This window comes from Bombus terrestris, chromosome 13 (assembly GCF_910591885.1).
Source record: "Bombus terrestris chromosome 13, iyBomTerr1.2, whole genome shotgun sequence".
Classification (NCBI taxonomy): Eukaryota; Metazoa; Arthropoda; class Insecta; order Hymenoptera; family Apidae; genus Bombus; species Bombus terrestris.
Window position 1 is genome coordinate 13242546 of NC_063281.1, and position 12101 is coordinate 13254646.

General features: G+C 38.7%; 1 protein-coding gene across 3 annotated transcripts in view; it reads right to left on the reverse strand.

Moving 5' to 3' along the window:
- Positions 1-12101, reverse strand: part of LOC100645537 (potassium voltage-gated channel protein Shaw) — a 46416-nt gene that overhangs the window by 18724 nt on the left and 15591 nt on the right. For all 3 annotated transcript variants that reach the window (XM_003400313.4, XM_048411573.1, XM_012315459.3), the window contains exons 2-3: positions 9321-9699; positions 1202-1396 (exon numbers count right to left, since the gene is read on the reverse strand). In XM_003400313.4, the coding sequence (XP_003400361.1) occupies positions 1202-1396; positions 9321-9647 (522 nt within the window). In that variant the 5' untranslated portion in view covers positions 9648-9699. The remainder of the gene's footprint in view (positions 1-1201; positions 1397-9320; positions 9700-12101) is intronic.

Sequence of the window (12101 nt, forward strand, 5' to 3'; positions counted from 1 at the left end):
TTATCGTGTACAACTTTTTCATTGAACGTAAACCTGTTTACAGCGGAGTTCTGTCGTTTTGACAGCAGCGTACGACAGTTGAAAGTTTTCAGTTTGATCCACTTCTTCGTTTTCTCACTCTTTGTCATAAACAGCGACAGGGGGAAAATAAATGAAAAGCTGTTTTTACGATGGAACTTTTAGAAGACGTAACAATGTGCCACCGCTTTATTAACCACGTTTAGCTACTTGAGCGTTTCACGAGAATTAAGATACGTGTTTCGTTTCTTCGTAGCAGTTCTCTCATCCCTAGTTTTGTAAATCGCCTGTGAATATTTAAATAGATTTTATTACGATTTTTATTTAATACCAATGACATATAGCATAGACATTTGTGCAAAAAAACGTTTCATTATAATAAAGCAACAATTTTTATGCAAAATATAACGAAGTCGACTGCTTAATTATGAAATACACGACAGGAAATAATGACTAGCTTTTGCTATAAATTTTAACCTTATTTATAGTTCATTGTTGTGTATATTTTACGAACTACGTTTCTTGGTTAACCACGAGTGAAGTATGTTTAAACTTCTTACCCCGAAGTTTCTGTCAAACAAGTTGCCGTCAAACTTTTGACAGCTACCTAACATAATAACAGGACCTGACAAAACCAGTTCCTTTTTGCTTTTCTTCCTATATTTGTATACTAAAATTCGTGCTTAATAACAAAGCTTCGTTTCAATCTGGTTCAATTTAATACTAAATAAAATATTTAAATCCTATTTGTTCGTTGAAACGAGAACAAGATCGAAACGAGTGTATAAACTAGAACACCGTAACACGGTTAACCCTTAACTACAGGCTTTAACACTTTTTCCGATGGCATCGAACGCTTTTAATGTAACATTTAATCAATTAATTGCTTTCACTTGGAAATTTAAAGCTACATTGAAAACGCATTGATTACTATCCCTACGTTATGTATCGATGTTATTAAAATTACGTATTATCCGATATATCGATATATCGTACGTTTACACATTGCAACATGTTTATCTAATACGATTAAAGTCGTTAAAGTTTAATTCCAGCACTAACTAAAATTCTGTTCCAATCGGTGAAGTTCTATCGTATTGTCCATCTTGTCTAGAGAAAACAAATGTATACACATGAAAAATATACAAAATATACAAAATATACAAAATACAAGTATACGAACCTTGGCTGCCAGCGAGGAGTAGGGTTCATCGAACAGCGACCACATCTGGGGCTTGAGCTTTTGCCACCACGTGAGAGTGCCCTCGTAATATGCCTCCTCGAAACCAAACTTCCTTGCCAGTTCCTCGTCCGTCGGCTTCTCGGTATCGAGGTCCAACCTGTCGAGGACTGTCAGCGTTTCCTGCGTGTCCCGATGCTAGAAGAGCGGGTCGGGGTGGAAGAGAGGAAGGATGCAACAACGATCGTTATTCGTACCTGCGAAACTCTCTCGTTCTCTCGAAGGTGCGTATTTTTTTTTGTTCGTGCTTTTCCTCGGGACACACATAAAAAAGCGCGTGCAAAGCGTACGTGAATCTCCACATATCGAAGAAGAAAGTCATTCCAAATTTCGGCTACGACTAAATTCTAGCTGGTTTCGAAACTCACGATCGCACCATGCGTTACATCTCGTTATTTCCATTTTACGTTGTTCCTGTTGCTATTACGTTCTCGTCCGTAATTCGTATTACGCGTGGCTGGAAAGTTGCTGCTACGCGTTTCGAATGCCGAAACGTGTAATTGGAAATACTAATACGTGAACGGTTATCGGAGAGGAAGCGACAGGAGAAAGAATGCCGCACAGTCACAAATAACGTTTGCAGCCCAGAACTTAAATTGACTACGACATTATTGTTCTATCTGGCATAGACGTGTCTCGACTGTTCCAAACAATAGATCCAAACAATTTATTTGTAGATATATGACAAGTTTGGCCAATGCTGAAAATACGTGTGCCCTATTTTTCACGTCACGCCACGTCACGGACGGTAGTCCCATTCCAGTGGAAACCAATCAGGCCGACGTTCCTTTCGCTAGCAAAGTTCCCAGCCACGGAATATGCATGTATCTCATGGTGGTGAAAAGGACCGATGAAAGCATCGTGGTCTCGAGTTACCCCACGTGGCGCATTTGTTCTGGCTGGCACGTGAAATTGCCGGTATCATAGGGTAAATGGCACTGTGCTCTGACTTCTCGCGGCTCTCCGAGTATTCTTCGGCACACTTCCAACCAACCCACCAGTTTGCTGGATTCCTTTGTGCGAAGGAGTCCCTGGACGATTTCGCGTAGCTCTGAATCATCGTGTTATTATACGGCCGTGTGTTTCTTTATTGGGCGGCGACGACTCGAGGGACGAACTCAACACTCGGAGACAATGGAGAGGTGACTCTTATAAAGTATCGTCTGTTCGAGCTTTCGCTTTCTTATTGCTAATTTCATGCCTCGCTTTTGTTCGCCAACAGACTGGGGGAGTACAGATCGTTTCGCGGAATTGGTTGTAAATAACGTTCGGGATTTTATCGAAAGAAAACGAGGGAATTATGACCGAGATTGTGTTTGAACGAATATACGAGGCTTTTATTGGATTTATCATTGACCTTTTTGGTGCTGGGTACTCTAGGCACGATCCTATCAACGACGATATTCGTTACGATCGTTGATACAGAACAGACTGTGGATGTTTCTGTGAATTCATACGCGTTTTACCCTCTTTCGGGCCAACGATGCTTTCTTCTCGACCAGACCCTAACGAAACAAGATCGCTTCGAAACCAGCATCGTCTTTACAGGTATTATACAGCATTCGTTCTCACATCGAAGTCACTTGCGTTTCATCTAATTCCTAGAAATTTACGATGCCATATTTAATTGCTAATAAAATGAAATATCTCTTTGCTCTATAAACGATGAATACGTCAATCTATAAACTGCTCTTTTCATCCGCTATTTGTTTTTAATTCGATTCTCATTTGATGCGATGACGATTGACGATCCAACCTTAATAGAGCAACTAGTCTGGAACTATAGCAAATTCTTCCAGAAATTGGACGTATAACAAATGCAAGTAACAATGTGCAATCGAAGCACGAGAATTAAACTCGTCCAATTCCCTTGCTTCGAATTTGCATACGCAAACATTCATTGTAGCTCACAACTAGCAGCACATTTGAATGATAGGGAGAGGATTTCCCAAGGGGACACATGATTTCATCGGTTTCCTCTTTCACCTGGCGGATCATCGGTCCACGCTCCTATTACCGGCTGATAAACAAACTGTTAAAACGGGTCGTCCCCTAACCAGAATCTCTTTTAATTACGAAACTCGAAATTAATAAAGACAAATGAATCCCAGTCAGGCTGCCTTTAACTCTTGTAAATAAAACTAAAAAATACAAATAAAAGACAAATAAAATATTACGTACGACGATCCGACCTCGGTCAACGGGTTAAGGACTGCCCAGATCAACTCAAAATACTCGAAGTTGCCAAGTTTACGCTTGTGTTCGCATGGAAGCGCGAACTTTCACGCTCATCCATCGTTTAGCATACACGCGTCGTATGAGCAAAAATTTCCTGTACGAGCAAACTCGGAAGCTGCTATCGTTTATTACACCGTCACGAAGAAGCTTTTTGTCATTGTATTACGAGTATTTCGCGTTGATCATGGGAATCCTTCGCAATTCGATAAATCAAGGGACGAGATTAACTTGGACCAGGCAAATAGAGTTGCACGAGCCATGTTTCACCGCATCGTTCAATGAACTCGCCCATTGGGATTCGCACCTTCGTCTCATGATTAATCCTAATCACCGGGAAATTCGATGCCGCTTTTTTTGGCCGGCCTCGTTTCGTCGGGTTCCAACGGGAATTCGATTATAATCGCTGCTCGTTTGCACGCCGCGGCTATCGACGAGATTGTTTACGTTAATTGAGCGGAACCGATCGGCGGTCTAATCGGAACCAACCTCGCCTGTCTTTTTTCGAATCGTCCAGTCAACAACTTTGGCGATAGATTCGAGTGATTTTGTGTCATTTATGTTAGTTGTATTTATGAGCAGTCGAAACTAACGGTCTACTCTTTGAATATGAATTAAATTGCTTGCTTTACGAACGTAGATTTCTTGGCTATCTTTATTCGATCTTATAGTTTCGAGGATGGACGACATTGGAAATTTTACTCGTTTAAAGGTTCAGAAATTGTAGTTTTTACCGATCCTAATTTTTGCTTTGAGATTTAGAGTACGATACTGTACTAAACAATTTCAATTAAACTTTAGTTAATCTGACACGTACATTTGTTTGTATGATTCTTTATATATTAATTTGAAACAGTGTGCACGAAAAAGCCAATAATTTGCGGGTTGTTATACTTGTTTTTGCGTCAAAACGGCTTTGCGGCTTCGCGAATTTGAACTGTTCCCTGCAGCGGAAGCGCGTTGGCGGCTAATTCCACCGTAACGAAAGGATTAAACTTCTGGATTAAATTCATTAATTCTAACAACTTCTTCCAATATTCTGATACTCGTTTAAAATTCGAAACATTTTAATGTAAAAGTAACGTTAAAAATTGTAGCAGGAATTTCTTCGTGGAAACAGAAGACACAACGCAAAAGCTTCTTATTTGCAATAGCTCCGTGGATTCGTTCTATGGCCTTAATCGAGCACGAAGATCGATAATTCGTTTCACAGTTTCCCATTAAGTTTTCCATAATTCACGTTTCATTTCTGTTCTCGGCTTTACGAGTTATGACCGTATCGGATTACTGCTTTGCAACAAAGAAATTATCGTTTGAACGGATATTATTCGGTTTTCATCGGCATTTACGCGCCTCTTTCGCGGATCAGTAGAAATTTCTGAATTAATTGGGAAATCTCACGCGCACCGGATATTTACACCGCAAAACTGAAATCAATCGATCAAGAAGATTTCATATTCTGGCCATGGAATGGTTTGATATTCAATTGTTTCTTAAACATTGATATCATAAATTATGGTAAGAACAAATTCAATGGATGATAACAGCTCGTAAGATGCAAACTCTACGACAGCTTTTCGTACATGCAGAGCAACCCGAGGCAAGTAGGGAGAAAACACCGGATAACGGAATAATCGAATTGGCAAACACGGACGTGCAATTCCAGGAATATTTCTGAGGTACCATTACTACTTTGAAGCTAATTGGACGCTGATTGACAATTTGGATAATGTACAATGTACGAGAGACTCGTGGAATGGTATGCTACGATTGTGGCGAGCAGCATTTGAATATTACTGCAAGCTTGTCGTTACTGGATTTTGGCGAATGCGATATATCAGAACCGGAAACCGTGAAGGACGTATATACACGACCCCGATTAGAAGACGATATAGGGTACGCGATCGTGCAGTTAATCGACTAGAAACGCCCCTGTCGACATCGAAAATCCCTTTAGACGATCATTAAAATCGCCCACGACGTGTCCGTAAATTTTCGAACTCTGTTTTATCGCTTTTATGCTCGCGATAGTCGCGAATTTTCACGTCGCAGAAAAGGACCTTATACTTATGTAGTTGTGTATTTTTCTATTTCATATTAATCCATGTAATTAAAAAAAATTTCTTTTTTATCAAAACTTTCTTTCTTTTCTCCATGGCTGCGACGAATACAACTCTTTAAGCGCAAATATGGTAATACAGCCTCGCTTGATTGTGGTGTTCGTTAACGATTGATTCTAACGTTGATTAATAATCTAACATTTATCTGTATATAGCTTATTTTTGATTAACACGTCCGCTGATATTAGGCATTTTGCACGCGTGTCTTTGAAACGTCGCAACAGCCAGCTAATGAAATCAATTAGGTTTTTAAATATTTACGAAACAATGGAAAACTACGAGTAATTCGCCAGAGTTACACGGGATTCTTCGCTAAATTATATTCATCGAATCTTGCCCGCGCAGCGCGATAGATCTACGGACCGCGTTTCAAATTTTCACAAAGATTCCCGCGATATTCTTCCGTTTCTCATAAAAATCCTTTCTCTTGGTCTCTTCTGCACGATAATTTAATAGGTAACAATATTAAAAATGGTTACACATTACCGCTATACGATCAGCTTGCCTGCGAACGATGAATTTGTAAGCTTTCTACTATAAAATTCAAAAACAATTCTTGGCAAAGCTAATGTTTCACTCTTTCAGAGTTCCCTAACTAATATTTGAGATTTGGACATTGTTAGTAACTTTTAGATCGGGTCACGGTTCTAATATCTCTCTAAAACTTGATATTTGTACTTGTACTTTCATGAGAATCGCGAAATAATGGAAACTGTTCCCAAGGATCGTATTGTACGAACATTAACGACGCTTACGTTTCGACAACCATTTACAAATGAATTCCATTACTCTAATTAAATAATAAATTTATCCGGCGCACACAGAAAGGTACCGCTGTTTACGTACGTGTCGTATTACGAATGATGAGATTTTATCGTATTCGTAGCGACTCACAGATAATATCTTAATCTTTTATTGTCACGACAGCTGCATGTGCACACTCGTACTATAATGTGGTCGCCATGATTTATGGCCATGTGTGATGGAAATAATAATGTGCATATTATACGAATTATGTTTACTACTGTTGTTTTAACTACTTTATCAAAAAACCACTATTTTAAGACACTATCTGAACGTGAGAATTTTATTCACAGATACCTGTTAGAATCAGTAGATTTTTCAATATTTCAATAATTTGAAGACTCTATAAAAACAAAAAAAGGATACATGTGCATCTTTTTGCAGAAATGAGATACATACGCTAACAGCCAAAAGTTTAGAGTTATTTGTAGTAATTACTCCGCGTATAAATTACTTCCAATTTTTCTGTCGATAGTGTAATATCAACTCCTAACGTCCGATCCTTTCTCCCTTTGTTAACATTTATTTGCCTCGTTGCCCTGATACCTTCGAGAAACCCTCCACTCCATTATTTCGAAAAAAAGATCTTCTGTCCGTGAAACAAATAGCCATATAAATTCCAGTGAAATATTCAGTGCTTCGGAAAAATCGCACCTTGTTACTTTATTTATATCCACCGTCACAAATCAATGGCGTTTAATCAAACCCCAAAGATGTCCTTTGCCCTGAGTTCTATAGGCGCCTCAACATAAATCTCCCGTTTCCCCTCACCTTTTTTTCTCGATACCCGACGACCAACACGGGTCGAATATGGTCAAAGCTGCAAATGGTCACCGTTTGGTTCAGACGTCGTAAATGGGTCAAGATGGATAATCTCACGGGATAAGGCTTGGAGACACTCAATGAACCAAGTCGAGGAGAAAGTAAGTTACTTCATAGTATAAATCGAAAGTGAAACGAAGGGTGAGAGGCAAGAAAAAGAGGAACGACGACGAAACGGTTTCATTCAGAGAGAAAGAGAATAAATTTGTAATACTTCGGTCCATCGGTGAAGAAGTAAGATTCGCGAAGTTCAATGGTATGAAAACGAAAAGGAATATTTCAGATTTGCTGGAATTATGATAACCGAGTTACTATTCTTTGGAAACTTGCCCGACTGCTTACTTTGACATTTCTTCTATTTGTTTCGCAAAAAAGATGAATGAAGAGAGAGGGAGGGGGGGAAGAAAAAATAGTACGACTTACGAAAAAGTAAAGCGATCCGATAAATTCAATTTTGTTTCATAATCGCATCGTATAATACAATTAATTACGTTTTGCCGTGAATCTGATATCGGTGTCACATCTTGATAGTGAGACGAAGGAAACAAAATGCAATTTATTTGATCGGTTCGTTTCATTTCCATAGAACGATCGGTACGCATCGGTATTTCGTAGACCGGAGGAACGAAATTTTACAGATTTTTCCTAGCTTTCGATTTTCTTTCGTACTTGCATCTTATGAATGTGCACGACAATGGACGCATCAATTCGCTCGCCTCGTACACGGTGTGCTAGTTTCCACGAATCGATAATTGTGCGTGTACTGTAGAATTTAAAACGGAGAAGGGAACGAGAAGAATCTAAAAAATATGTAAGCGGGTCGAATCCATGTTAAATCTATCGTTTCATAACATATTACAACGTTTCTGAGTAGATTAATTCCTGAATAACTTTGAAGGATGATTTTAAAATAATATTATTTGGTATTTTGTCTGACTTGTAATAATCGTCGGAATGTTAAAGCGAACGAATTTCATCAGCAAATTAATACGATTGTCGCTGATATTCGTAAAATCGATAGATATACACTGGTGAAATTGTGGAACAACGAACGGTGAAAAAATTTACAAATGGGACATTGCGATTTCATCGATGGAAATGATTCTTTTTTCATTATAAAAGTAGCAATTGTTCGATTCGACTGCCTCGTTGTTTTGCCGAATCAGTTGACCGAAATAACGACCACAGAGAGAAATAATTCATTATTTTATCTGTGTATGCGATTTGTCGCCTCCTTTAAAATTGTTAAGGGTATTAAATTAAACTCATCCGACAAATGGCGAATATTTAGAATCGTGTAAACGAAAATTTACACGATCGTGGTTCTGTGTCTAATTCTCGATTAAACGAGCGATAATACGATAAAACGAATAGGATACACGTCGATTATATTATACAAATTGCATTATACGAGCGGTGATTCTCTATGTACTGGTGTATGTACACTATTAATTAACGAACGATAGTATTATTAATGATTAAATAAAATCGATGACACTTGTGTCACATCGTTTGCGTAGTGCAATGCTTCGTATTTGCGATTATAGATCTAGATTGAATATAAAACGATATTATAAACAAACGTAACAAACACATTCCCATTATGTCGTAAAAAAATCAGTATTTACTAGTGTGATTGCGGATGCAGATTAAGCGATACGATCATATTTCTATACTATCTCCTATGTTTAAGCAAATGGACAAGGAATAATATTTATAGTTCAACGATAACTACGTGTCTTTTCAAATTACTTCATTCTATCGAGAATAATTTAACCATAACAAATCAAGTCACTCGACATCAGCGTAGAGTCAAATTTACGTAAACTCAAAATACTTCTAATTGATAAGTAGAATTGTATCTAACATAATCTAACAATTCCCAATTTTAACTCCGTAGATACGCTGGCTCTTCGTCAACGACGACGATACGTCTTAAACTCGAACGCGTATTTGAAAAATCGCGATCTTTCTTCCCTTAATCTTGCACCCGCGATCGATAAAACCGCATCTACGAATAGCTAAGTGAACACGACAAAGAAAACTGAAAGCTGGATAGATGTGCGCCGATGCTTATATACCTGGGTATATGTCATCCAACAACATGGTTCCACCTGATTGGAGTCGAGTCCCCAGAAGTCGAGTTCCTCCTCGAACAACGGTCCGCACACATCTGTCGGATAGTGGAGCTTCCCTGTGCGATAGTAATTGAGCACTTGGGCGAAGACCCCCGGATGCCTGTCGAAGAAGTATTCGTTGAGGATCGGGTCGTAGTTACCGAGAGCCTCGGTCAACTTTGACAGCCTGGTCGCGGGGATCTTCTTCAGAGTCGCCTTGTACGTCTCGTGCCGGATACCGCCCACGTTCAGGATCACGCGGTTTTCCGAATCCGTGTTCAGAATACTCATTTTGATCGAGGCTCTGCTATCGCCGGTTCCGACTCAGAGAAACCCACACGGCCTGCAATGAAAAATGAAAACACGGTGATGGCGACACGTTGACGTTGATGGAACTGTTGTCGGTGCTAAGAGGGTGGAATATTCAGCCACGAGCCTGGAATTCCTCGCGTCACGCAATAGGGCGCCAGTTTGCGGGTTCCCATGGCTTATCGATTCACGTCTGTCAAGAGACCATAAGTCTGTGACAGCTTGGCAAAGTCCATCCCTCATAGTCGTCTTTGTTTTCCTTCGCCTTTCACCAAACCGTATAAACTAGTTAAATTCCAATCATAAGTTGTACAAGGACGTAATTATCTATATCATTAAACTACCGTAATAAGAAAAAAAGAAAATAGTTTTTGAAAGAATTCCGGTCACTAAGTTGTTCAATCGCTGAAACAGACTTACAAGATAAGCATCCTTCGTTGACTAACGCAAGAGGACAAGCAAGATCTCTCCAATCTAAGACTGTTTGCCGGTAGCCTCAAAATCTTTTACCTATCGAGTTATGTACATCCTTGAACATATATATCTTGTCTCTCGAGAGCCCTTCAGCGTTTCTTTCAATTCCATTCCCCTTTCGTTTATATAGGCTTGCGTCTATCTGCTACTTTACAGTCAGTTATTCAGATCTTTGATACTGTTCAATGTCTGACAACTTGATGGATCTTTGTTTGCATTTTTAACATATTGACAATAGAAGGAATTTCATATTTTGTGTACCATTGTTTATTTTAGCATGATACCATAGTAAAGAACTAAAATAGTTCAAGTACTGTTTGCTATGATATTTCATAAGATCGAGTATTATTATTTCTTAGACAAATGAAAAGATCTACTTCGCATTTCGTTCCATCTATTTTCTATCTACACTTGAAACGACATCCGATGTCAAACGGTGAACGTCATTTCACTCTCATTATAAGAGTCGAAAGGAATTCAATGAAAGAACTATCTGTTTTCGATGCACTCGATCAAATACTAAAATGATAGAAACGTTGCTGACATTCCCCATTTTCACTGGAAACGAATCCAGAAGGCACTTGTGTAAGGTTCGATGTCCCCATTCTCCGTGTAAGCCGATTTCCGCGTGAATCGTTGCCAAGAGTCATCGAAATGGCACAATCGAATGCCACTTGCGATGACGATGCCTAATCCAAGAGATTGAAATCGTGATTCTATCGCAAGAAGCTGGTGAGCTAGGGAATTTTGTTGAATTTAAACGTCCTAGGCTATCGTTTTACGTTATTTCCGATGTTATTGCGTAAATTTTAGTTTTAACAAATTCTTCTAAATTTTATTGTATATATTTCACTATCGGAAAAAGCTTATAGTCGGTAATACATGGTAAGAGCGTATGCTATATGCAAAAATAAGTCGAAACTTAGTCGAAACCAAGTCTTAGACGGAACAAATCTTTTTCTACGTCTTTACAAATATTTTTACACGTAGAGTGGATGTTCTCATGTTCTCATTTTCAAAATATTTGAGTTACTAATTGTAGCAGAGTCACTTTAAAACGATTGAAAGTTTAAACAATATCTTTTATTCGATTAGAAGCTCGTAGACGTTTTTGAAGATAAGAATGTGTATTTTCACTTTGGTATTTTTTGTTAATTAAGTATTTTAATTAGAGTTTCGAAAATTACTTCCTTCGGCAGCTATTTACTACTCGTCAATAACGAACCACGTATCAGAAACTTGCAAGAGCTTCTAAAAGACAACTGTGTAAAAGACAGCTTCTAAATGCAACTGTTGCGTAATTTGGAATGCATTAGCATTGTAATATAAATATCTAATTTCTAAATTGTATTTAGGAGGAATGATATTTCGTATGCATCAACTTAATATACAAGATTTTACCTACTGTACGCGCAAGATAAAATAATTTGTAACTGCAATCTTCTATACCACCTTTCCTCTGACATAGCCGCGGTATTTCCACGAAAATAACTATCATTTTTCATTCACGCGTTTCAAGAGAAGTTCAACCTGCTATGAAAAGCGCTATTACAAGAATTGCCTATAGACACACGCCACCTTCGTTATGTCAAGATACACAAGCTCAGCCTTTTGGACGGCCCTTTAAAAAGAACGAAGGCGAGCAAATTTCTCTTTTGATTTTCAATTTCCCCACCCGAGCCACGTTTCTCGAAACGCTTCTCGCCAAAACGCTTCAAAAAGGAAATAAGAAAAATCGGCAAATCTACGATCGTCACGAATGGGTAGAACCAGCAAAACTCTCTATCGAGTACCGCGGTATTCCGACGAACGGAACTTTGCATTTGTCCCATGTTCGATTCGTACCGTTACGATATCGAACAGCCGCGTTCCCTTGTTAAATGGAAACTTTACGAGACCACCAGAGAATCAACGGCAAGTCCGCACTTTTTGTCAGTTGGTTTGATTTATAGGGATATCGAT